Source organism: Crocuta crocuta, unplaced genomic scaffold (genome assembly GCF_008692635.1).
Source record: "Crocuta crocuta isolate KB4526 unplaced genomic scaffold, BGI_CrCroc_1.0 scaffold35, whole genome shotgun sequence".
Taxonomy (NCBI): Eukaryota; Metazoa; Chordata; class Mammalia; order Carnivora; family Hyaenidae; genus Crocuta; species Crocuta crocuta.
This window is the reverse complement of record NW_027530625.1, coordinates 4,043,802-4,070,500: the sequence shown is the minus strand read 5'-3', so window position 1 is coordinate 4,070,500 and position 26,699 is coordinate 4,043,802. Positions and strand designations below refer to the sequence as shown.

Below are 26,699 nucleotides of genomic sequence, written 5' to 3'. Positions count from 1 at the left end.
CACAGACTGAAACAGGCTCCAGGCTCTGAGCTGGCAGTCAGCACAGAGCCCGACGCGGGGCTCGAACCCACGAACCGCAAGATCATGACCTAAGCGAAAGTCGGACGCTTAACCGACTAAGCCACCCAGGCGCCCCTGGAAGTGGGCTTCTAACAATGGGAACCTCAAAGACGATCATCTCAGGAAGGCGGCTGCTGAGGTGGCTGACCCATGAAGGGCAATCGCTAAAGACCCACTGGCCGGGGACCTGGAGGGAGCACATCATGCACACACACCACGCGAGCGAACCAGACAGCAGAGCAGCCCGCTGCCTGGACGCAGGCAAGGCCGGTGGTCAGGAGCGGCATACGGGGAGGAGCTGGCAGGGCCGTGGAAGTGATGACCATGGTCGGGGGAAGCCCATGCTATCACTGCCTGGGCTGGCAGATGTCAGGGAAGAGGAGGGGAAGGCAGGGTGTAGACATAAGCCCAACTGGCAAGGATAGAACCCATGGGGGCAGGGGCAGGGGGTAGGAGTGGGGGCCAGCAGGGTCACTGGGCCCAGGCCTTAAGCTCAGGATGGGGTGTGGTGAGCTCTGCTGACTGGGGTCAAAAGTGTGCAGGGTGTGATGGTATCACAGAACACATCACCCCCCAGGGCCAACTACATCTGAAATAGGAGGATGGCGGGACCCCAGAGGGAGCCCCCAGAGCCTCACAGAGAGTCTGCAAACAGCCAGCTAAAGAGAATAGTTGGCTGCCATGGTAACGGATAGAAGGCCACAGTGCCATGCACGGGGCAGGGAGGCTGAGTGGGCACCTAGGTCTGTCTCACAGCCTGGAGAGGTCAGGTCACAGCCATCTGTTTGAACCCTGCCCAGCAGGCCCAGAGCAAAGCAGCTCCCAAAGTACTGAGGAAACACACTCTGAAACAAAACAAAACAAAACAAACAAGAAAAGGAAGGAAGAAAAAAAATAATTAAATGGCTTACCTTGGCTATTTTCACAAAATGGCTCAGGATTTCTGCCCTTATTTTTAAAGTCTGTGCTGTTAGAATTTCTCGTACAACCCAAAAACTGACCTGTGAAGTCAAATACACACACGCGCGCGCGCACACACACACACACACACACACACACACACACCAGAACAGTGGTTAAATGCCAGACCTCCCATGTTGCCCTCGCCCACCACAGATGGATTTCCCAGAGGTCAGGAAACTGGAAGAGCACAGCCTTCCAGCCTGGGGATGCATGTGGTTGAGGGTCCCTTTTTGTACGACATCTAGCCTACAAATGAGTCCCTCCTTCAGCACCCGCTCTCCAACATGCACAGTGGTGCCGAGTGAGACAAGTACTTTCCTCACCAGCCAGGGGAGCTACCGGGTCCCCATGACATAGGAATCTCTCTCAAGTCGCTGCGGGGAATTCTGAGATGAATCAGACTGAATCCTGCTCAGAAGGACCCCAGTTGTGGGAAGACCGTGGATGGAGAGTTGGATGGAGGGAAGGACAAATGGCCAAAGGAATATGTACACTGGCAGTACCGCCCATCAGATCTATATCCCCAGGCAGACCCAAGATGGGAAGGATTCACCAATATTTGCACAACTGTAACAAATTTCAGTTTGTAGGAAAGGGTTCACCCAATAATTTAAATGATACAAAAGCGTCTTTTGATGTTCCATAAAGCAAGGCAGGTGAAGAGACAGGGTTTTCTGGAGACTACACACGTCAAAAGGACATAGTGGCACTTTGGGCTCAGAATACTGTTCATGCCTGGCCTCTCACAGAAATGAACGTTCCCAACCCCTCAAATCCTTCTGGGAACAAGCAAATTCTCTACCAGGGTACAGTTGACTCCCGTGATACCTCAGGGTAACACGGAAGGGGCTTCGTGCCAAGAACCTCTAGGAAGTGGTTACTGCTTATGTCTCACTACTGTAAGAATGCTGCTGTGTGACACACAGACACCCAAGGGTGGAATGACAGCACGGGAAAGAGACAGAGAGAGAGCTGTGCAGGGTACGGGGACGCATGGAGGTGAAAGGGCTGCAAGGCGTGTGAAAACCTCTAAACTTTACAAAGAAAAACAGGGATGGATGTTCCAGACTTAAGGAGGCACTTTTATTGCTACAACCAAATTTATTCTCTTCCCCAAAATACTGTCACTTTTCAATGCAAAAACAAGGAAATAGTAACCAAGAATAAAAAATTTGCTTTTTATGTTAAGCAGGAATATTATAGAAAAGTTTTTTCCACATAATTATCTGTGTTTGCCTCCAGGATATGCCTGGTTTTCCATAGGAGCATTTTTTCCAAGGATTTGCCTAAAATTAAATTCAGACTCAAACGTTTACTAGCCAGTTATGGAAGAAAGACTTTCTGAACACCAAATGGCATGCCCATAAACCTTATATTTTAATATATGCACATTTTTATGCCACATAATCTCAAGTGTGATAGTTTATATGTATAATTTAATAGATTCCTGCATGCCCCCAAATCACATGTATTTAAGGCATAATTATGGAACATGGCCGAGTTGACTCTGATATGCAGCCACAGAAAGCAGAAGCAACTCTGAGTCAATTCAATACAATAGATTTTCATGAAGCCTGTATTGTGTGCAGGCTCGACCGTGTGAGTCCAGACTCGATCCGTCTTTGCCTGGTATGGAAGAAACCAAAGGAGGAGGCAGAGCCCTCCAGAAATCACCTGGCAATCATGGACAGAGAAGAAGTTCAACCTAAGTGGACTAGAACATGGCGGAGGTAATGATAGGGGAAGGCTTGCTGGAAGAGGCAGGCCTTGAAAGATGGGTGGACTTCAAAAGGATAAAGGCAGTACTGAGGTATGGCTGTATAGACCATGACCCGGAGAGCTGAGTGAACTGACTGGTCTGGAGTTGTGGGTGCTCTGTGCAGTTAGGGTAGATGCGGGCAATTAAAGCTGGAAAGGGCATCGAAGGCCAGATTGCGGGGTTCTGGAGCAAGAAGGACCTTAGGTGCTAGTCTACACGGGGAGATTTCCAGAGGTTTCCACGCAGAGAAGGGACAGTCTTCTGTAGGGGCGGGGACACCCATCAGGAACCTGTGGCAATGGTCTAAGGGACAGGCAGGAGGCTTGAGCTAGGGCCATGTTGAAGGAGATAGGAGAGAAGGGGCAGACAAGAAAGACATTGCAAAGGTAGAATCAGCAAAGTGTCTGACACTTTTTATTCTCTTTTCTAACTATGAAATTGAAGAGAAGCTTAAGGCAGAAAACAAAGGACACAGAGACAGGCACAAAAGGCAGAAATCATTCGCGACCTCATTCTCATATACAGACCACGATGACGGCATTGTGGTTTGTGTCCTCCTCTCTCTTTTCCACATATCTGTCTTTTTCAGTTAAATTGGTATATGTTAAGTATATTATCACAAGAATTTTTATAAGTGAATGAATATTCTTCTACAACAATATTTTTACCAGTTTCCAAGTATTCCATCTTTGGGATATTTCATCATTAAGTAACCTCCTACTGTTGGACAGGTTATTTCTGATTATCTTGTTGTACTAAACAAAGCTGCAGTGAGCATATTTACACACAAATCTTTATACATTTTTAATTACCTTACCATTTATCTTAGGATAAATTCTAGTCAGGGGGAGTGAATAAAAGTATGTGTACCTATTTTCAAAATATATGTATAATATATAAAAGACATGGCCTCCAAAAGGTCTATTTGTTTATCCATCAACACATTTGAGCTGATCCATATCCCCATGCAAAATACCAGTGATTGCAATTTTTTTTTTTACTAACCGAACAGACAAAAGAATGTCTCATTGTTTCTAATTTGCATTTCTACCATAACTATTCGATAAACATCTTTTTTGTACTTTTCTTTCATTTTTTGTTACAAATATTTATAGGCCATTTGTACTATTTGCCCTGTGAATTACCTGCTCGGATCCTTACCCATCTTTCTACTCTTACTACTGATTAGTAAAAGTTCTTTGTGTATTAAGGAAAATACATTAACTCTTTGTGGGTCATGTATTGTACCAAGAATGTAAAGAAACCGGTACTCTTTTACACCATTTTGGGGAATATAAATTCATAGGACCATTTTGAAGAGCAACTTAAATATATCTTGAAAGATGCTTAACTTCTATTCTCTCTAGAATTTTTGTTTTATGAAAACACAGAAATTTAGAGGAACTAATGTACAAGGATTCACCAAAGTACTGTTTATAAAGAAAAAGAACAGAAAAGAAATGCCCATTAATAGGCAACTGGTCACATAAATAATAGTATCACCTCAGACACTGGAAAGAAGTCTCTATGGAAGGAAGTGAGCTATTGAAATTACTCTGCGTAGGAAGTTTATCTATTCTTCCCCATTTATTTATCCATCATTTATTTGTATCAGAAAGGACTCATAGGTGCTTACTTTACACTTTGGATTATAACCCAATACTATGTTATTTATTTTCTTGCTCATATTGTTCCAACTTTGTCCACTGAAAGCTTTCAGTTGGCTCCTATGTTCCTTTGACCTATTCAGCATTGTTTGAGTTGGCTGGTTGGTTTGAGCACTTCCTTATTTTCTGGAACCACATGATGGTATAGGCTCATCAAGATGCTATTGCCCCATTGTTAAACCAGCCATTTCTTCAAGGAACCTTGGTTCCTTTTGTTAGAGAATGATATTAGAAACCAAGATCTGGGTGCTGGGTGTACTTGTTGCTACTGGGGCATCAATGTTTCTAGATCCTCTCAGCTGGGAGAGCAAGGAAATATATGCATGTACGTGTGTATATACTAACATGTACATATACACATCTATAAATATTTCTATATACAATCATCTATATCTATGTTAAAATAAATATGAGTTCATATTGAATGTCTTAGCCTTCTTATCTGTAACTTTCCACTCCCAACAGTGAAAAACCTGGGCCCTACCATCTGCCATCCGTTTCCTGGATTGTTCAATTCCAGTATTCATGTAAAAGGGCTTCAGAACTGTTACTCAATGCCCTTGGGAAGCATCTATAGCAACTAGAGTCCAGAGCTTATACACAGTTCCTTTTGTCTTTAGTCTTACAGGCTCCCCTCATTTCCAAAGTTACGTAGTTCAGCACCTTTCACCTCACCCTCCTCAGGGATGCTGTTTCATACATTTATAATGTTTTATATTTTTTTATGTTCTGCATTCCATTCTAGGATTCCTTAATTTCCACCAACAATTTTGCAAATTTGCATATACTAAAGTTTACTCTTGATGATAGAAAGTTCTATGGGTTTCCATAAATGTGTAATATCATGTGCCAAATGACACTATGTATCTATCATAAAGTATCATACAGAATAGTTTTCACTACCCTAAGAAATCCTCTGTGCTTCACCTACTCAGTGGTCTCCCTGTCTCAAACCTCTGGCAACCCACTGATCAACCTGTTTATCATCTCTAGAGTTTTACCCTTTCAAAAATGTTTTTACATTTCCCAGAATGCTTCTGGGGCACCTGGGTGGCTCAGTGGGTTGAGCGTCCAGCTTCAGCTCAGGTCATGATCTCGCGGTTCGTGGGTTCGAGCCCCGCATCGGGCTCTGTGCTGACAGCTGGCTCAGAGCCTGGATTTGTTTCAGATTCTGTAACTCCCTCTCTCTCTGACCCTCCCCTGCTCACCTTGTCTGTCTGTCTGTCTCTCTCTCTCTCTCAGAAATAAATAAAACATTAAAAAATAGAATGTTTTTAAAAAGCTGGGGAGGTGGAAGTAATTATACATATGTCACCTTTTCAGGCTGGTTTCCTTCACTTAGTAACATGCATTTGAGATTCATCCATGTCTTTATATGGCTTGAGGGCTTATTCCTTTCTTTCTTTTTCTTTCTTTCTTTCTTTCTTTCTTTCTTTCTTTCTTTCTTTCCGTCTTTGTCTTTCTTTCTGTCTTTCTTTCTTTCTTTCTTTCTTTCTTTCTTTCTTTCTTTCTTTCTCTTTTTTGATGAAGACTCTTCTGTTGTATGGATTTACCAATTTATCTATCCATTCACCCACTGAAGTATATCTTTGTTCTTTTCAGTAATTGGTAATGATGACTAAAGCTTCTATGAAGATATTTGTGTGCATGTGTGCATATAAGATTTCAAAGAAGCTGGATAAATATCTAGGAGTGCAACTGCTGGACTGTACCATTTTGTATTCCCACCAGCAATGAATGAGAATGAGTACTGCTCCAGATTCTTGCCTACAACTGGTACTGTCGCTGATTTATTTTAGCTCTTCTAAAAGGTGCATAGTGTTTTTGTATTTCCTCAGGGACAAATGATGTTGAGCATCTTTTTATATGTTTGCTACCTGTACTTCCTTGGTGAGGTGTCCAGATCTTCCGCCCATTTTTTAACTGGGTTGTTTTCTTATCATTGAGTTCTAAGAGTATATTTTGGATTCAATTATTTTACCAGATATGTGTTTTGCAAGTATTTCCCCAGGCTGTGATTTGATTTTTAATTATCTTACCAGTGTCTTTTGCAGAGCAGAAATTTCTAATTTTAATGAAGTCCAATTTATCAGTTTTTTCTTTCATGGATTGTGCTTTTGGTGTTACATCTAATAACTCATCACTAAAGGTCATATAGATTTTCTTCTAGGATTTCTCCTAAAAGTTTTATAGTGTTGTCTTTCACATTTAGGTTTATGCTCCATTTTGAGGGGGTTTTGTTTTGTTTTGTTTTGTTTTGTTTTGTTTTGTTTTAGAGAGACAGTGTGCGAGCAGGGGAGAGGTGCAGGGAGAGGGAAAATCTTCAGCAGACTCCAAGCTCAGCATGAAGCCTGACACAGGGCTCAGTTTCACAACTGTGAGATCATGACCTGAGCTGAAATCAAGAATCAGACCCTTAACTGACTGAGTCACCCAGGCGCCCTATTTTAATTTTTATGAAAGACCTATAGTCTGTGTCTAGGTCCATTATTTTACAGACATTAAAAAAAATGTACCAATTGTTCCAGTACCATTTTGTTGAAGAAGTTACCCTTCCTCCATTGAATGCTCTCATGCATTTGTCAAAGATCAGATGACCATATCTCTATTCTGTTCCGTTACTAGGTGTCTTTTCTTTGATTACTGTAGCTTTACAGTTAGTCTTGAGATCAGGTAGAGTGAGTCCTCCAACTTTGTTCTTTTTCAGCATCGTGTTGGTTATTCTGTCTTTAATCTTGCCATATCTATTTTAGAATCAGTTTTTTCTACCTATGAAATAGTTTGATCGGATTTTCATTGGGATTGCATCACTCTATAGATCAAGTTGGGAAGAACTGACATCTTAATATTGAGTCTTCCAAACCATGAAGATGGAATATTCATCTATTTCAATATACTGTGATTTCTTTCATCAGTGTTTTTTGCAGCTTTCCACATATAGAACCTTTAAGTAATTTGTTAGATGTATACCCAAGCATTATGTGTGTATGTGTGTGGGTATGCACACGAGTGTGCACATGCACACTATTGTACATGGAGTGGGGGTTTTCTATTTCAAATTCCAATTCTTTATTGCTTATATATAGGACAGCTTTTGTATATTGATCTTGTGTCCTGAAACTTGCTATATTCACTTACTAGTTTCAGTAAATTTTTTTTACAGATTTCTTTGAGATTTTCTATATAGACAATCATGTCATATGTGAGTAAAGTCAGTTTTATTTCTTCCTTTTCAATCTATATACCTTCATATATTTTTTAAAAAATCTTATTGCACTCATCAGGACTCCCAGTACACTACTGAATGGAAGTACTCAAAGAGCACATCTTTGCTTTGTTCCCAGTCTTAGGGGGAAATCACGCAATGTCTTACCCTTAAGTATGATGCTGGCTGCAGGGATTTTGTAGATGTCCTTTATCGAGTTGAGGAAGTTCCCCTCTATCCCTCAGTTCCTTGAGGAATGACCACTTCTTCATTCTCAGCCCACGTGGCCTAGGCCCCCTGCCCCTCGCTCCATGGGCAGGCTTATTTCTAAGATCTGGCCAACCGGAGCCTCATGTCTTCCTGGTCAGAGTGACTGATCAGGATGAATGGGATGGGACACAAGCCAGAGCAACCACACATCAGATGACAGAGTAACTGAAAGGGAGGCAAGATGTCTCTGCTGGCGGTTGCCCTCACTAGGGTATGAGCAGGAGCTGCTGGCAGCCATCTTGCAGCCACGGAGGAAGAAGCTGCCAGAGAAGGGACCCAGCTTCCTGGAACCAGGAGCCTTTGGCCCTGCCCAATCTCGGTTAATATGCAAGGGTCCTGAGACCCAGAGAAAGGAAGTGACTTGCCCAAGGCCTCAAACAGGTTGGCAGTAGGGTCTAGACCAGAACCAAGTTCTCCCAACTTCCTCCTCATCTTTCCCAAATTCTTCAGCACCTTCAGGACACAATTCCAACTCTGCTGCCAGCAATGAGTCCGGGCCTCACTGTCCTTCAGTTCAGAGCTCTCACTACTCTGCACCCTTTTCTAAAGCTAATGCCAATTGTTTACTATGTGGCAAGTGCTGGCCTAAACCCTTGATATCCACAATTCTCATTTAATCTTCAAAAACCTGTTGAAATGATTCTTCCCACTTGATAAATAAGGAAGGTGAAAGGTCAAAAGACAACCCAAGATGGGACAGCCAGCAAGTCATAGGGCTAAGATGCAAACCCTTAAGGGTTGGATTCTCTTGAGACCACAGCTTCTTAGGCTATTGCTCACAGGCCCCTAAAGTGTTTGTGCACAGAGGGGGGGGGGGGGGGGCAAGCCCTGAACTCACTAAAATTAAACGCAAATTTATACATCTGTGCATTTATCTGGAGGCAGGTTCATATATGCATATTTTTTTTCCAAATCCTCAAAAGAACACATGATCCAGAAAAGGCTGAGCGCTCCTGTGCTCTGTGGTGAACTCTTTGGGGCTGCGATATAAGCCTGGCCCATAACAGCCAGCTCAGTGAGCTCAGCAGGGCACTTCCATCCCTCTGTGAGCTCTATGAACAAACTCCAAGGGACTCCAGTCCCACAGAGAAAGCAGGCTGCTGGCCACCGGGCTTCTGGTTTGGCCACAGGAAGCCTCATATCTGCAGGCAACCCCCTTCCAATCGGCTGACCTTCCCGTTCCCTCTTAGTTTCCCCAAAAGCCTCTGGATGCTTACCACCTGCCAGACAGTGTGCTAAGAGCTCTTCCTATGCCAGCTCACTTCATCTCCACAGCAACTGCGCAAGGGGAGTCATACTGTTATTCTCATTTACAGATAAGGAAACTGAGGCTCAGCAAGGTAACTGACCTGCTTTCCTTTATCTGGAGTCTGATGAGGAGCCTTGTTCTCACAAATAAAAGTCTGCCAGGAAGGGACGCCAATCAGTTCATCTCAGAGAAAGCAGCCCCAGTGGCCGACCGGGCCTGGCTGCTGGCCAGCTTTCAAGCCAGAGCCATGACAGCTGGGCCCAGGAGCGGCTCGTTCTGAGGAGGAGCTGACAGGCTGGCAGCAGGACCATTCCTCAGAGTGGGTTCTGTTTGGGAAAATGTGACTTGGCTTCTGGCTCGCTTTGCCCACTCGGTCCGATCTGGACACAATGCAGCTTCTCGCGGGACGAGCCGCACCCCCCTCTGCCAGGCTGACCAGGCCTCCGTGTGCAAGGCAGATACAGCAGAGCCCCTGGCCGCCCTCCTCCGGGAGCGCTGTGGCTGGCCAGAGGTGGGACTGAGCTGGCTTCCAGTCAAATAGTTTTGCGAAGGAAACTATGAATCCTCCGATAGTGTGTGCACATCTGTTTTATTTTTTAAAGCCTAAGCTCAGTTGAAAAGGAAAAGATTTTGAAAAGAAAGAGAGAAAAGAAACAAAAGCTTCAAAACTTCTCTGTTCAGAACAGTATATACGCCTAGGCCTTCTTAGTTCCTATTATAACAACAACCATGCAAACTCCAGTCTTTGATCTTCAGATGAAAAGCTGGTGCCTCTCGGAGGCTCTCCCTGTCCCCGGGTGGTAGCCGAGGCTACGGAGGTCTGGGGAGGGCTGGGCAGTGGTGACGCACAGGGCCCAGCACTTCTGAGTGGGAAGCCCAAAGGGAACCCAGGCCCATCACTCTTAGGTGCAGTCATGCACACTATGCAATTTCTAAGCCACTGTCCTCATTTGAAACCAGAAAAACAAAATGAAAGAAGAAAAACTGTCAACAGCACCGTTTGGGGGTTTGGTCCAACCAAGGGCAGGGGTGCTTCTTACAGGGTACTTTCTACCAAAGATCTCATTCTGGTACATCTGGCTGAGAAGCCAGAAGCCCACTGCCCTCAGTTTGGTCCAAGTCTCCATCATCGTTCCCTTAGGTGCAGGTGCACATCTTCATACTGGAGCAAAAGTTCTGGTTGGACCAAGTCAGTCTGCAATAGAATGTATGGGGCCAGCGACCAGGCCATCGGGCACTCAGAGAAATCCAATTCCACCAGTGTTTTCTGAGCACCTCATTCACCCATTCCGCACGTGGGTACTGAGCATCTATCCTATGCCTGATGCTAGGCCAGGTGGTGGGAGGCGTACAGGTGAACGAGCTGGATGCAGCTCCCGCCTTCATGAAGCCCACAGACTGGCAAGGAAGACGGAGGCGCAAGAGCTGCACGAAGTGAGGGCAGATGGGCAAAGGACCACACGGAGAAAGCAGCGCAGGGCGCAGTGAGGGAGTGTCTGACCGCAAGGCCTCGCACAGGCTGGGGGTTCACAGAAAGCTCCCCACAGAAGTGACATTCAGACGGAGACCAGACTGGGGGCTAACCAGAGAGGAAGAATTCTGAGTTGAGAGGGCAGCACATCTGGGACCTGACGGGGCAGAGATTGGGTGCATGAGGGAAGAGCAGGCGGCCAGGATGCCTGAAGCCTGGGAGCGGGGGGAGGGACAGGAGATGAGGCGGGAGGGGAGGACAGAACCCAGACCCAGCGCACAGCACCCTGGAGGGCGAGGAAGGGGCTTGAGCCTTAGCTTAGGTGGAAGTGGGAGCCAATGAAGTGATTTAAACCCAGGAAAGATGTATTCAGTTGCACCTGCTGTGAAGAAGGACCTTGCAGGCTAAAGGGCTGATGGGAGGGATGGTCCGGGAAGAGGGCTTTGGACCTGGGGCCAGATGCCTGGGGACTGAACACTGACAGGGCTCCCAGCCCACAAGGGACAACACATCACTACCTGGCCAGCCACATGCAAGGGGTACTGCTTACCTGGTTAAACCTCCGGGTAAAGGCCACAACGTTGGGGGCGAGACTATGTTTCTCCTTCTTACTCCATCCGCAGCTGGCCAGTTCCTAGGAAGCACAGAGTCAATTTCAACAGCGATTCTAATCGGGATGCAAAATACACAGTTGGAATGTGGACGCACAGGTGGGGAAGGCCAAAGCCCTGGCCATTCGTATCTTCAGCAGGGTGGGAGAGTCTTCGCCCCCTCCTCTGGAGAGGAGGGCTGGATCTATAGATGGAGGTGCATCCCGGGACCCCCAGGAGTGAGGATGCAAAGTAGGACACTTTGCTCTGTAACCCTGGCCACATTTCCCGGGACTTCTGTGCCCAAATGATCTCAACCACAAACGGCCTCTTCTGCCAGCTCCCATGGGACCAGAAGTCCCTTCTGAAGGCAAACTGTCTGTGAGAGGGCATAATGTGTTAGCTAGAAAGACCCGTCCTCCCAGGTGAACTTAAAAATTTTAAAGTAAAATATGGACAAAGGATGTCACGTGACACCCTCCACTCCCGGAATGAGGGAACCTCCTTGTCCAAGCCCGCTGCAATCAGAGAAGCTTCTGGGACCACTTACACCCCTTACTGAAGTCAGCCCCTCCCCTATCGCGTACAACCAACAGGGGGTAGAAGGAGAGGTTGCCTTTAACATCTTCAGGGGCCTTGTCTCATTTCTAACAGGTTTACTGTTACAATTTGAATAATCAAGCTCTCTAAATTTTACCTGTTCGCAAGGCGGGTTTCTACCCAAGGGAGCTAACAGGAACACTCTAGCAGGAGGACTTGGGGTGCATATGAGGACCAGAGAAAACCCATTATCCAAGGCCCAGCATTCTCAGCCTGTGGTTTGGGAGCTCTGGCGAAGAACAGAAGAAAGGAGGCAAACTAAAGTCCTCTACCCCTAAGTTATAAGACCTCCTTTTAATTCATATCAGGCCTTGCTACTATTAATAACATTTTTTTGGCCACACATCTGGAACTTTAATAAAATCTTTAGGGGGAGCCAGCTGCCCACCAGCAGGAATAGGGGTCTACCAGGAAGTCAGGGAGGGCAGTGGGAATGGCCAGAGACAAAACCCGTTGGCCGAGCAGCTCTGTCTGAAGTGCTGTGCCCCTCAAATGCATCTCGGGACCCAACTATAAGCCATGGGTGCTGTGTGAAGCCTGGCTGGAGGCAATGGACAGCTCAGGATACAAGGTCAATGGCCTGGACTTGAAAACGCTGAGGCACCAAGCTGGGGCTACACACTCAGCTTCTTTTCCAGCTGTCCCACTTCTGTAAATGTACCATTCTCCTCCAGGTCACCCACACAAGAAAACACAACCATCTTTGGCCCTGCCAAGTCCTTTACACCTTCACAATTTAGACCCCAAGTGACAGTAATGACAAGGCTGTTAATGGATGCTACCATTTATCAAGAGTCCCCCCGCATGTCAGATGCTGGCCGAGGCACTTCACCTGTTACCTCATGTAATTCACACCACATCCATTTAGCAAAGAGGGAGGGGCTGAGGATCCATCCTCTTGAATGAATACCTTGACTCGTTTCCTCTCCCAAGAAGACATGAACCTCCTTGAGATGTAGCATTTACCTCTGTTTATCATGATTCTCCTTGTTCTAAAAATAGGTATTCAGCCTGCCTCGGTTACATTGTCCTCCCCTCCCCTTTAGAACAGATACTTTAATTATTTTGCAAAGGCCCTTTCAAAGTTTAATTGTGAGAACAAGAGTCTCCCTCCTCTGTGGGTTCCAAAACCAGTCCTGGAAAGGAATGGATTATAATCAGATATAAAAGAGGTGTTTCAAGGACTGAGGCTTGGTTGTGGCCCAATTTCTCATTAATAGTCACTCCCTTTGTTTTTTCCTGAATTCTTTAATAAGCAGCAAAAGCTATACACATATATGTATGTGTATGCGCACATGCGTGTTTATGTGTACACATTAAATTAAACATCTATAATCTTACTCAGAATTAGACAGACCCCGTTGTATGCTGGCCTCCACACACCAGCTCCATGATCTTCTCAGAAGACAACCTTCTCAGAAGCTCAGTTTTTCACATCTTTAAAGGAGTATGAGATTGAATTTATCTATGAAGCTCATTGTAACAATTAAACGAGATCCAGACGTGCAGAACACGGAGCACATAACAAGCACTTTATGGTACATGTTATCTACCTTTCCCTTCCCAGGGCCCCACTGCTGTGAGACTCCGGAAAACTCCAAACACCCTCCAGTGCCTCCAACACCGTGCTCTTGGTGTAACCTTCAACTATTAACAAAATCTATTACGATTTCTCTCTCACTTTGCTGATGTCATGCAGGCAGGAACCAAAGCAAGTACTTAATACATCTGCCCCACATTTATTTGATTGGAACATTTCTAAGACCGTGATTCAGAAACTGTACACTTCTCGGGTTTTGACAATTCCCCCAAGAACCTTTCGCACTGAGAGACACGAGACATTTAAAATGAAAACCTGAACAGAGTGAAACATTATGTCTGAGGGGTTCCTTGATGAAATGGAAGGAACAAAGGACTTAAGAGCCAAAAGACCTTGCCCTGAATCCCGGCCCGGCCACTTACTTCTGAGGCGACCTCAGGCAAGTTAACCTCTGTCGGCACTGTTTTCATCGCTGATGAAACAGGGACACCAAAATTAACTCCACAGAATTGTGGCAGAGACTGAAAGAGGTAAAGCCTGGCAAAGGAGGTAACATGCAGGGCACGGACCTGGCTCACAGTGGATGCCAAGCCGCATGTGCTGAATGAATGGAGTATGAGCGTTCCTCAGTGTTGAAATCTCCCAAATTCAGGGCAGCAAGATTTATCAGGACGTCAAAAGAAATAAGACCATTCTATCTGTACTAAAACAAGTCCTGGGCCCACCTCCTTGGCACTGCTCCTCTTCTGTGTTTGGCCTTATAGGATTACAACACATTCCATCTGTGTGAAGTGGGTTTGGAAAATGTGAAGTAATAGAACAAAACTCTTCCAGTCACTAATGCCTAAAAAAGGTCTATGCTATGGAACTGATCTGAGTGTAATTAAGTTAAAATTGACCAGAGGAGACACAGCTGGTTCTAGAAGGAGACAAGGGTTTGGGCTGAGGCTGGTGGGCTTGCATCCCGCGTGAGCCACCAGGCTGTCCCTGGGAAGCCACAGACCCCCTCCCAAGGGTGCTGGGGCCCTGAGCTCGCCCCATCAGTCCTTGGCTCTGAGTTCTCTGCTGAGGTCAACTGGATGTGAAAGGAGAGTCCGAGCCTTTACAGTCCTTTGCCAGCTTCCTCTGGGGCCTCTCTTCTGTCATGTGGATGCTCCCTGGCTTCATCAGGGAGAAAACAGGAGCTGTGAGAAGAAAGCTTTCTGCCACCAAACGCGCAAATTCACTTGCGTCCTCTCCCTTCCTTGGCTTCAGTGGAAGAGATAACCTATCGTCTTGGGGATCCGCTCTCCTCCTGGGCACTGCACCCCGTCCCCTCCCCTGCTCAGCCTTGCCCTCCAGCCCTCTCTCCTCCCTGCAACCTCCCCCCTCTCCTCCATGAACAATAATAATAATGGGGATAATAATAACAAGGATAGTCGTGATGAAAGACGTCTTTTCCAGGCTGTCAGTGCCACTTCCCTCCCCACCTTCCCAGCCCCCTGCTCCACCGCCACTGCTCTGTCCCTTACTAGTGACCGCCTGTCCCGGCCCCTGCTCCACCGCCACTGCTCTGTCCCTTACTAGTGACTGCCTGCCGTAGGGCAGCCCCTCCACCCCTTCCCACTCCCTGTACCCGCCATTCAGCACCATGTTCTCCGCTCTCTTCTCTCCGGTTGTCTTCTCGCTTCTCACGAACCCCAGCCTCAGTCTTATTTTCCGGCTGCTTTTTTCTTTTCTGGTACGTCCCCCTCCCCCACTTCCACCTAAATCTGTCCATGGTCTTCTGTATTCTTCTATGACCAAGGTCCTCCCAGAAGACCACATCCACTGCCACGGCTTCCACCGCATGTCTGTGCCCAGCCTGGTTTCTCTCCTGAGCTCCAGGACAGGATATTCAGCCACCTCCAGCCACACCTTCCTCGGTGTCCCACAGGGACCTCAATGTCAGCAGGCCCGGAACCCCAAAGGAGTCTGCCAGCTGCCTTAAATAAAAAACCTAAGTGAGATTCATTTAGACCCTCATTCTGACAGTCAAGGGGGAAGGTTATTACACAGAGACTGGGGAAGCATATCTAACCAATAAAGAAACAACTTTTACTTAATGCAAGCATTCCTAGGGGACAGCAAGAGCCACCACTGCTAGCAGCTCTCCCTGTGAAGCTTCTTGGGGCCACACTGCCAGGAAAGCCACCAGCTGCCAGCTTTGTGCATAGGGGTCTGGGAGTCAGATGCCTGAGGTGGCCTGAGAAAGGCCTGACGCTGACTGCTTCTGGGGCCAGTGAAGGAAGGCTCTGGAACGGGAGGCCTGGGGAGTGGGACAAGTTCTCCCTGGAGACCCTGTGGGAAGGAAGTTGGTGCCAACACATGGCCCTTCCACACATGTGCTTGATCTGGACTGCCATCTTTTCCAAATCACGTTCCTAAAACACGTCCACATGTTCCACATGGAACATGCATTGCTTGAAGGAAAGGTCACGAAGTCTGACTCCATGGGCTGCCATGGGCTGCCACTGGCCACAGGCACCACATTACCAGTTCTGCTCAGTGGCGACCCTTCTATGTCCTCTCCCACCTCCTCCCATTCTACGGCCTAGAACCATCTTCAGAAGCACCTGTGAGTCAATCACGTTTAGTCAAAGGAGTTCTAAAAAAAGCCCAGGAAACAGATGGCCCACTGAGGCAGTCAGGGAAGGCCACGCCAGTTTGGAGCTGGGGCTGGGGGCTGACTAAGGGGTAAGGCATTTTAGGGCCTAGACTCTGGTGACATGGTTAAGAACAGGCAAATGACGCAGTGGTTGCCATGTCCTTCAGGGGCTTCCAGACCTTGTCACCCTCACGGAAGTCAAAGTAGCAAAGGTGCGTGACATCTTTATGCTCCTGGTGTGGAAGAGGAGGTTCTGGGCCTGGAGGGACGAACGACAGATGCTTCACGCAGGCCTCCCACCTGACCCCAGGAGTGGGGCTGCCTCTGGTCTCAGGAGTGAATGGGGAGGCCACAAGGGTCGAAAAAAGAGAGACCATGGAGCACAGCAGTGAAGGAGTCAGATGGGCCGGGGCTGACTCGCAACCAACTGGCTGTACGATCCTGGTCAAGCCATTTCCTCTCCCAGGGCCCGACCCTGCTCATCTGAAAACTGGTGAGAACAGCACCTTCCTCACATGGCAGTTATGAGAAGTAACTTATAACTAGCTGGCTCAGTCAGGAGAGCATGTGACTCTTGATCTTGGGGTTGTGAGTTCAAGCCCCACACTGGATAAAGAGATTACTAAATAAATAAATAGTTAAAAAACAAGTAAATTTGGTGATACTTGTCAATTGCTTAGAATACTGTTTGATACATTATAAGGATTTTCAATGTGTTTCTTTCTTTTTTTTTTTAATGTTTTATTTATTTCTGAGAGAGACAGAGAGAGAGAGAGAGAGAGAGAGAGAGACAGCGTGAGCAGGGGAGGGTCAGAGAGAGAGGGAGACACAGAATCTGAAGCAGGCTCCAGGCTCTGAGCTAGCTGTCAGCACAGAGCCCAACACGGGGCTTGAACCCACGAACTGTGAGATCATGACCTGAGCCGAAGTTGGACACCCAACCAACTGAGCCACCTAGGCATCCCACAATGCATTTCTTAAATAAGGAAAAGGCAGCACAGAGCAGGTGGGAGCAGGGGCAGATGACCCGGCTCAGGAGAGACCCTGGAGTCTGACAGGGATAAGGCACCCAGAAGAGCAGTCCCTGGGCACCAGGACTCCAGCTACGTCTGGGATGAGGGTCAAGGCCCAGCCAGCAAGCTTTACTAACTGCTGACTTCATGCCAGGAACCGTGCTAGCACCTGGCATGTGCTGAGATGAGGGTCCCACTTCACCCTCTCGGGACCCTCAGAGTGGGTGTGACTGCCATCACCTCCAATTTCTAAATGAAAAACGACATAGCAAACAAGGGACTGAATCTGCCCCAGCCACACATGCAGGTGATGAAGAGGGGTGAGCCTGTCCTCACCGAAGCCAGGACCGAGCTGCAGGCCTCACATGGGGGCCCAGCAGGCTCCCAGCCTAGAGAAGGAGTGAGTGGTCGAAGGAGCAGACTGAAGCAGGGGCTGGGTGGAGGAGAGCAGCGTGGCCAGTATGGCTGGAGCGGAGAAGGAATGGTAAGAAAGGAAGCGGGTGGGAGGCCAGGTCGTAGCCCGGCCTGGAGGGCAAGTGAGGACTGGACTTTATTTTACTGAGTGGGATGGGAAGGCAATGGAGGGACTGAGCAGAGATCGGTAGCTTCCAAAGGCCTCCCGCACACGTTGGGTAGGTTTTATCGCCCTGATAACACAGGCAAGAGGGTGGCAGAGTGGGTGTAAACCCATCGCGTGCCCTTCAGCTGTACTGGAGTCTAGTGTGTACTATAATCTCATACATGGGGTGTCGTGTTCTCACGGGAGGGCAGTTCACTTCCGTAATTTGAAATAAACACCCACGAGGGGCTGTGTATGGAGAAACGGAGGAGGTAGGGCCCAGGGAGAAATGAACATGAGGGCCTCCAGGCCTCGGAACCCTGGCCAGACAAACCACAAGAGGGGGGAAGAATCACTGGGGACAGATGGGCGCCTTCCTTGGCGTCAGGGTATGTGCCTGGGGGACAGAGGTCACAGAATGAGTATAGTAATTCATCTTTCTCAGCTTTCAGTCACATTAATTTCTATAGAATAACAACTCAAAACCACCACCTCTTCATCAAATCCTTAAACTACTGTGCTTAGGACACATGTAGAGTTAGGGTCATGAAGATGATGCAAATTTCCCAAAACACTCCCTTTCCAGCCCTGGTCCTGTGCAGCTCTGCACAATTAGAAGCAGCTGTCAACGCGGCACAGCGGCCAAGTGCAGCCCTGTGAACGGTCTCCCGGCCACGTGACAGAGAAAGGGCCCCGGTGGACAGAACAGCCAGCAGCAACCAGCAGCGCAGCTCACCAGATTCCCAAGCCAGATACAAGGCCCGTGGGGCCACCCGTTCCTTTTCCACTCTTACACTGGGGACTGTGGTCTATTCCCTTTCTCCATCTTCTTGGGAAATGCTTTTTCCAAGTAATAGCATTCAGATGTTCACTTTTTAAAAACAATACACTTTGGTTTTTTTGATTAGGGACCTAGCAAATGTTCAGGATAGAAAACCTGAACAACACAGAAAGCCTATAGAAGGAAATGTAAACCAGGCATTAGCCTGAAACCCAGAGAAACCCGGAGTTTCCGTTTGGTCAATAACAGTGGCGATAGTAACAACAGCTAACATTTACTGAGCGCTTACTAAGTGCTCAATCATTTTACAAGGGTTCATCCCATTGCTCAGTGAATCCTCACAGCAACCCTAGGAGGTATATACTGTTACTGCCCCATTTTGCAGATGGGAAAAGGGAAGCTTAGTTGGAATGTCAAGCAGTCACATAGTCAAATAGTCACACGTGGTCGTGGGAGCTGAGACTCACACGCGGGTCTGTCGGTCTCAGAGGCCTGGACCCTAAGCCAAAGACCACCTCCATCTCCAGGGCGGTGGCTGCTCCCCACCCACAGACGCAGGGACACACACACGTGCACACACGCTCCCTCACTCCCTCGAACACCGAGCGTATGCGGTATCCACGGCTCCACGCGTACCCTCATCCGCACCGCATGACTGCACCTCACATCTCCCCAGAGCTCCGTTGACAGTGCCACACCCCCTAGAGACGACCCATCCTCCCCGCCCCTCCGGGTTTCCCACAGGGTTCTAGGAGAAAATTTTAGCTTACCCTTTTTCTCTCTGCTTTGGTTTCCCACAATATCTCTCATCTGTTGCTGTTTCCACGGTGATTTAAACTCAGTAATCACATTTTTCGACACAATCAAATCCTTCTTTTTTTAAATGTTTTCTTTATTTTTGAGAGGGGAAGGAGGGGCGGGGCGGAGGGACAGAGAATCCCAAGCAGACTCCGCGCTGACAGCAGAGAATCCAATATGGGGCTTGATCCCATGAAACGCGAGATCATGACCGGAGCCGAAGGTGGACGCTTAACCAACTGAGTGCCCCACAATCGAATCCTTCTTAATCCTGATCTTCATATGCCGCAGAGGCACCCTGGACACTGCTGGGAACACAGAGTGAAATTTCTGGAAGTACCTGCTTCATGAGAAGACGCAGGCTCGGACCTGGTCCTCACACTGCCTTCCATTTTTTTGGCCAACCAAAACTTCTCTCTGTCTGCTGAGTATGCTAAACACCACGTCGGAAACTGGAAAAGTTAACTCACAGGTTCCGGGCCCACATAATTCACCAGTGATTCCTCTCAGACTTCCTAATTCTTATGCTAAATAATTTATTCCAGAGCACAAACAGTAATGGAAAAACAGCCCCAAACCCTGACACCCAACAAATACAGAACAAGGGGGAAAGAATGACCCTGTATGACCTAGCCGATTTGTCTTAGAAACACATGAGTAAGCTAATGGTTTGAAGGCTGTTAGCATAATAATACATTAATAAATCAAGAAGAAAAATGTGATATGATCCTCTCAGACACTGAAAAGTAATTAGCAAGATGCACCATTCGTTTGCGATTTTAGAAAGAAAAAAATAAACTTCTTGGAAGCTTAGTAACATGTATCTCAAACCAACTGCCTCATTACACAAGGCAGAGGAGAAAAGACTGCCAGGATCTGGATTAAGATGAGAAACAACAGGTGGTGCGTGGAAGTTCCCTGTCTGAACCACAGACTGCAGAAAATGACTCGAGTGACTTTGTTAATTCTCCTCAGGATGGTACGTTCATTATATCTGACGGACCTTCAGGCAGTAGGGTGGACTTTCTCATGGATCCCTGGCTGAGGAAGGCCTACAAGCTATCACCCAGCACTGGCCAAGAGAAATACGGTGCAGGAAGGGAAGAAAAAATAATATGCAAACAGGAAGGGGGACAAGACATATGAGACTGTTAAATATAGAGAAGTGAGAGTTGCTGGAGGGATGGGCTAAGTGGGCCGGGGCAATAAGGAGGACACTTGGGATGAGCACTGGGTGTCACGTGTAGGGGACGAATCCCTGGATTCTTCTACTGACATCATTATTGCACTATACGCTAACTAACTTGGATGTACATTAAAAATATATATATATATATAATGCAAACCGTGTATTTTAAATGTTCTAATAGCCACATTTAAAAGGGTGGGGGGAACAGGTGAAATTAATTTAAAAACTTATTTTACTTAACTCAATGTATCCAAAATATTTATCTTTTTGACCTGCAATCAATATAAAATATAACAAATTACTGATGAGATGGTGTGCATTCTGTTTGCATACTAAGTCTTTGAAATCTGGTCTGTTTTTCACACTTACAGCACACTTCGTTTGGACGAGTCACATTTCAAGTGCCCAGTAGCCACATGCAGCCACCATTTTGGACAACACAGTTCCTACCAACATACAAAGGCATGTCATCAAAATCAAAGGAGGGGTCAGGGCAGGAGAATGAAGACAAGCCAAGAAGGCCCATCTGCAGGGCCAGTGCTACGTGGGGAGTCAGACAGCTCAGACCCAGGACAGGGTCCACCCAGGACAAGCAGGAAGACAGAATGGTGATAAACCCATACAGGACTGACCTAGGTTCTTTATGTCCCCATTACGTAAGGTCTGTCCCCACCTCCACTGCCCTGTCCCCCCAAAGGGAGGCGGAGCTTGTCACTAAGAGGTTAGGTAGATCAGCTGCAGCTGTTAGAAGGACTCGGGTTACAGATGGAATGACATAAATTCAGAGACGATGGAGAAAGACACATGCAGTCCACACGGGTGATGTCATGCTTTTATGGGGACTTCTCAGGTCAGGCGTGCTGGGTTCTAATCTCAGCTGCGCCTAAACCCCCTTTGAGACTTTGGACCAGCCCTGTGCTCTGTGGGGGCTCAGTTTCCTGTCTGTAAAATCCAGTGGCACCGGATGGTAAGCTCCTCCCCGTGTTCCCATTCTATGAGCGAAGGGAAGTAGAGGCCACATGTCTGGCTTTATATAAAAATACTATTAAGTAAGACCTGCCTCTGGAGACGACATGACTGCAGTGGTTTTCCTTCTCCAAGTGCTCTGGGGGGGTGTGAAGAGCATATGTCTGAGAGGCAGTCACGAAGGGGTAGGAGGCTCTAGGCACCGCGCTGTCCCCTAGGGATGGAGTGGACATGACAATGTGGTGAGGCAGGAGACAGGAAACAGCTGTGGGGGAGGCGGGCTGGGGGCAGATGGGGGCCCATGGCTGGAAAAACACACAAATGACCAGTGCAAACTCAGGTTCCAGAAAGAGAGAAGGGGAGGGAGCAAGAGAAAGGGAAGAGGGAAAGGGGAGGGGAGGGAAGGAGAGGAAGAAGGAAAGAAAAAGAGAGAGAGAGAAGACAGAAAAAGGCATTCAGAGGCAGAAGGGTCTACCTGTGGGGTGGGGTGGACCACGGCCTGCAAGAGGTGCCTTCAGGTGGAGCAGGGAGGGAGAGAGGGACAAAGAGCTGCACGGGGCAGGAGAGGGACTTGGGAGAAAGAGGGACAAATGGAGCGTCCTACGTTTTCCATGCTCTGGAAGGCGCTCTCCGAAGGCCCACACGCCAGAAGCACTCCCAACCAGCTGCTCAGACACCGAGGAGGCAGCTCTGGCCACCGAACACCTGGGACCCATCTGGGGGGGCTAGGACCCAAATCGTTGGCCCCAACTCCCCTCAGATGGGAAGAGAACACGGCGGGAAACACAGAGATGACCAAGTACTGGCCCCATGGCCCCTCCTCATTTTGTGAGGCAAGCAGGGCCCTTCCAGACAAGCGCAGTCCTGTTTCCAGCCCGAGAAGAAGAACAGCAATAACAGCAGCGGCTAACAGCCTGCGTGCCGTGTGCACGCCATGTGCCAGGTAGGAGGCTAAGTACTCTTCTAACAGTATGTCCTGAGATCTTGAACAATGACATCCATAGGGAAGAGCTGTCATTTTTTAAGTGATCTCTACACTCAACATTGGGCTCGAACTCACGCCCTGGAGACCAAGAGTCGTGTGCTCTTCCAATCGAGCCAGCCAGGCACCCTGGAAAGGGCTATTATTGCCCTCAGTTTACACATAAGAAAAACTGAGATTCCGAGAGGATGACTAACTCATCCAAGGTCACACGGTAAATAAATGACAAAACTGGGATCCAAACCAGGTCTGCATGGCTCCAAAGCTCGAACTCTTAACCACTGTGCTGTTAGCCGGGCGGAGCACAGTTGCCACGATTTTCTATCCACATTTTGAATCATGCTGCCCATCTACAAAGGAGATGGCACCGCAGGGGTTACAAAATGAAAAAGACACGGAAGGAAGAGAACTACATTCTAGGTGCCATATAACATACTTTTATCTACTTTATTTGGTTTGAGTCTCAAAGCCAGACTATGAAGTAAAATGTTTTATGTTCTGGAAAGAGCCTAAGTGTCCATCAACAGATGANCTTTGTAAAAAAAAAAAAAAAAAGGAAAAAAATAAAAAAATAAAAAAAATGTTTTATGTTCTCCAGACAGTGTTTAGTAAGAATACTTGAATATAAGGGAAATTTCTTTTATAAAACAAAATATCTTTATACACTTAGACTCTTCTAGGCTCTTTTTTTTTTTTTTTCAGAAAGCAACAGAAGAAACTTATTAGCATCCTACAAAGAAGATAATATATTGAGCCCTACAGAAATGTGCGATTTTTCTCTCATTACTAAGATAATTTCATGTGTGTATTTTTTGTCACTGAAGTACAGCTGACATACAATGTTACATTGGTGACATATACAGTGATATGACAATTCTATACCTGCTACACATTACTCAGGTACACATTATTCACCACGACAAGTGTAATTGCCATCTGCCACTATACAACGTTATTACAATATTATTGGCTCTAATCCCTAGGCAATACTTGTAGATTTTACTGTCCCATTTTACAGATAAGACATCTGAAGCTCACAGAGATGAAATCATTTATGTGCATTCATCTAGATAGCAAATGGCAGACACCAGAGCCTGAGCTTTTAATACAAAAAGGTCCCAGAGGGACACTGAGGTAGGAGCTAAGATAACCAGACGGAGCCAGGGGTTGGATAGACTTCAAAAAGACTGATGGAAGAGGAGAGGGTACCATGGAAAATGATGAGCCCAGAGGTTGCACAGGAGCTCAAGGCCGTCCCAGCCCTCAGGACGCCCTGTGTCCTGCTCCCTGGAGCGTCAGGCTGACTGCAGTACAGAGCAAGGCAGAGCTGCAGAAGGGGCCACAGGCCAAGTGTCCACTCATCTGAATAGTCTCATTCAACCCATCAGGCTGAAAGCGTCCCTCCCCCTCCGCCACCTCCGCCGGGTAACTTGCTTTTTGATCTTGAACAGCCTGAAGCCCCTGGCCAGAGCAAGGTTTGGAGAAACAAACCAAGACTTTGATAAATTCCAGCAAGGCTACACAGTGGGATATATTACAGGGGTGCTGGGCTGTTCTGACATTCCTGCTGTCTGATGATGACCACAGACGGCTGGTGCACAAGTAGACCGGGAGGAACAGCTTTCAGTAAAGCTATTTCCTCTCCTGAAAGCCTAAAAGGAAAAACCAACCTTTCAAATATTTGATCTATACAGGGACACTTATTTAAATTAAGTGTGAGGAAATCTTTCAGACACTGGAGCCACAAGCCAGCCTCTGATGGTGTGAAACCACCTTTTATAAGACAGGGAGGGAGACCGTGGCTTTGGTCCCACCCTGGGGCCTGGCCAGCTTCTCCACGCTGTCCCCGGCCCCCATCGAATCAGTCATACACAGCCGGTCTCACACAGTGCCTCCCGGTGCCATGCACCATGCAAGGCTTGGGGACAGAGCATTGGACGAGGCATCCGCCTTCCAGGAGAGAAAACAGACATTAATTATGAACATGCTACTTAGCACCTAAGGACAGGACAGAGTGTGATGACAACGTAAAGGAGCTGGCTTAGGTGAGGAGCAGGGACTCGCGCTGGGCCAGGTCACAGAGAGGAGTGTCGTGGAAGGGAAGCACACCCAGTAGAGAAGAGCAGGTGCCCAGGCCTGGAGGTGAATCTGAGGACCAGGGAGGAAGCCAAAGCAGGTAAAGCAGAGGAGTCGGGAGGGCCAAGCCAGATCTCACATGACCTGCACTCCCATCGTGAAGTCTTGGGACTGATCCTAAGGGGAAACCAGTGGAAGTTTTGAAGAAGCTCGGGGATGCGGACAGAGATCTGAAAACTGCAGGGTGAGCAACAGAGTAGGAGGGAGCAGATGTGGGTACAGAGATGTCCGCTGGGGAATACGCATGTAAACTGAAGAGGAGGTGAGAGGGCAGCCTGAGTGGGGAGGTGGCGCTGGGGGCAGAGAGAGGTGGAAGGCGGGCCGACGGGGTGCAGGGGCTGACTAGGAGCAGAGAACGTGAGAGAGTGGAGCCACCTGTGACAGACACCACGTTTCTGGCCTGACCAGGTCAGGACCACGGCAGGATTTGAGGGAAGAATCAAAGGTCTGGCTTGGGGTGTGCCATGGCTATAGGGCCTACTGGACTTTGGCTGCTGCTTGCTCAGCTTCTTGAAGGAAGCACCGCTCTGCAGACCTACAGACCAAGTCCTAAGTGTCCTGGGTACGGCATTCGAAGCCTCCACACTGGGGCCCCCTATCACTAGTCTAGTTTTCCACATGCCCTTCACCTCTCCTTTGTTCTAGCCAAACTAACCTGCTCACCGGTCCCTGCCAAGCCTGCAGGTCGCAAACAAACAGGACCCCCTCCAGAATGCTCTGCTCCCTGCACCAGCTAGAAGTATTGGCTCTCCTCCCAGACAGCACTTAGTCTGTCCCCTTTAGTGTGGCCCTTATAATTATGTATACATATTTCCCCCCTCTCCCATTGGACCAAGGACCCCTCTTCCGTCCTGGAGTCCCGGGGAGCACCAGGCATGTGCTAAGTGCAGGACAAGTGAGTAAGCATGGAGCCCACCATCCCAAGCAGGCCCCAGGGACGCCTAAGGCGGCCATAAGGAGGCTGTTTGGAAGAACGTCTCTTCTGATTACACAAACCTACAACTCCACTCAGAGACCTCAGACATCTGGTTCCCTGTACGTCGGCCTCTCCTGCAGACACCACACAGACTCGGGCTGCCCAAACCCTGACTTCAGCACATGCACGGCCAGGACCGCCCAGTCCTGCTCTGGCCGCCTCCGCGTCAGAGGGCTTGGCACCTCCCACAGCCCCATCATCACCTCCAGGGGTCACCTGGGGTCGGAAATGGACCTTGGGGGAGCTGCAGGCACAGAGGCCAGGAGGAGGGAAGGGCAGCCGAGTAGGGCTGTGCCCTGCAAAGTGGGGCAGGGCTGGGGAGGGGCCGTGCCAATTCTGCGGCATGGGGAAGGGCCTGGGCATAACATTTTGAGAAGCCTGCCCTCTCCAAAAAGTGTATCCACAATGCAGAGGGGAGGGGGAAGAGGGAAAAAAAAAAAAAGAGATCACAACTCATTTTATGAGTAGGTTTTATCCAAGAACCTCATATTTTCCACTGAAGGAAAAGCCGATCTGCATCTAAACTTTCAAGACCTACACTCAAGAGAAAGAAACAATCTCCAGCCGTAAATTAAAAGTTTGCTTTAAACTCTCATTTCCCAAGAGAGTCAGGGCTTCGGAGCCCTCTGTGCCCCAGCAGCTGGGCCCTGCCTGTCCGCCCGTCTAGTCAGAAGGCAAACAACACAGGCTATTTGTAATGACAGCAAACACTAATGAATTTCGGAGCACGTCTGGTGCTTGCGTTTATGGATCATAAAATCATCTGGCTTCTTCTCCCCCCGTGCTGACATGCCAATGAGGCAACCCCAAGTATTTATAGGCAGGAAAGGGCTGCCAGGACCACTCTGTGAGAGGGAGGGGGGATGGCTTGTTAGCCTTCCCATTACATACAAACCCATTTTTATGCTTTTACATTCAGCCTAAACCTTGGCATGCAAAATCCCATTAAACAGTTATTTATTTTTTTAAACATCTTGGGGTGGGAAAAAGTCAACTTAACTGTCTCAATTGCCTACAGGTATGAACCTAGTCAGAAGTTACCAAAATGTTTTTTTTAAATATCAGCCAGATATAAGGAAAGGATTTAAAATGCAATTAGATGTTTCCAGTTAAGCATATAATTTGTCTAATACACCCTACTAAATTCTAAGTGTCTAGAGGAAAGGTACTTCCGTAAAACATGGGCTTTGGGTCTGGGAACACCACACACAGGCTCAGCTCCCCGGGCAGACCCCCTCAATGCCCAGCCAAGGCAGAGACCTGGACTGGCCATGCTGCCATGACCCCCCGGGAGAAAGG

At 47.8% G+C, this 26,699-nt stretch overlaps 1 protein-coding gene across 1 annotated transcript in view; it reads right to left on the bottom strand.

Moving 5' to 3' along the window:
- RALGPS1 (Ral GEF with PH domain and SH3 binding motif 1) overlaps nucleotides 1-26,699 on the bottom strand; it is a 257,605-nt gene that overhangs the window by 168,814 nt on the left and 62,092 nt on the right. Inside the window, exons 5-6 of the mRNA XM_077768262.1 lie at nucleotides 11,195-11,278; nucleotides 972-1,061 (exon numbers count right to left, since the gene is read on the bottom strand). Of these exons, the coding sequence (XP_077624388.1) occupies nucleotides 972-1,061; nucleotides 11,195-11,278 (174 nt within the window). The remainder of the gene's footprint in view (nucleotides 1-971; nucleotides 1,062-11,194; nucleotides 11,279-26,699) is intronic.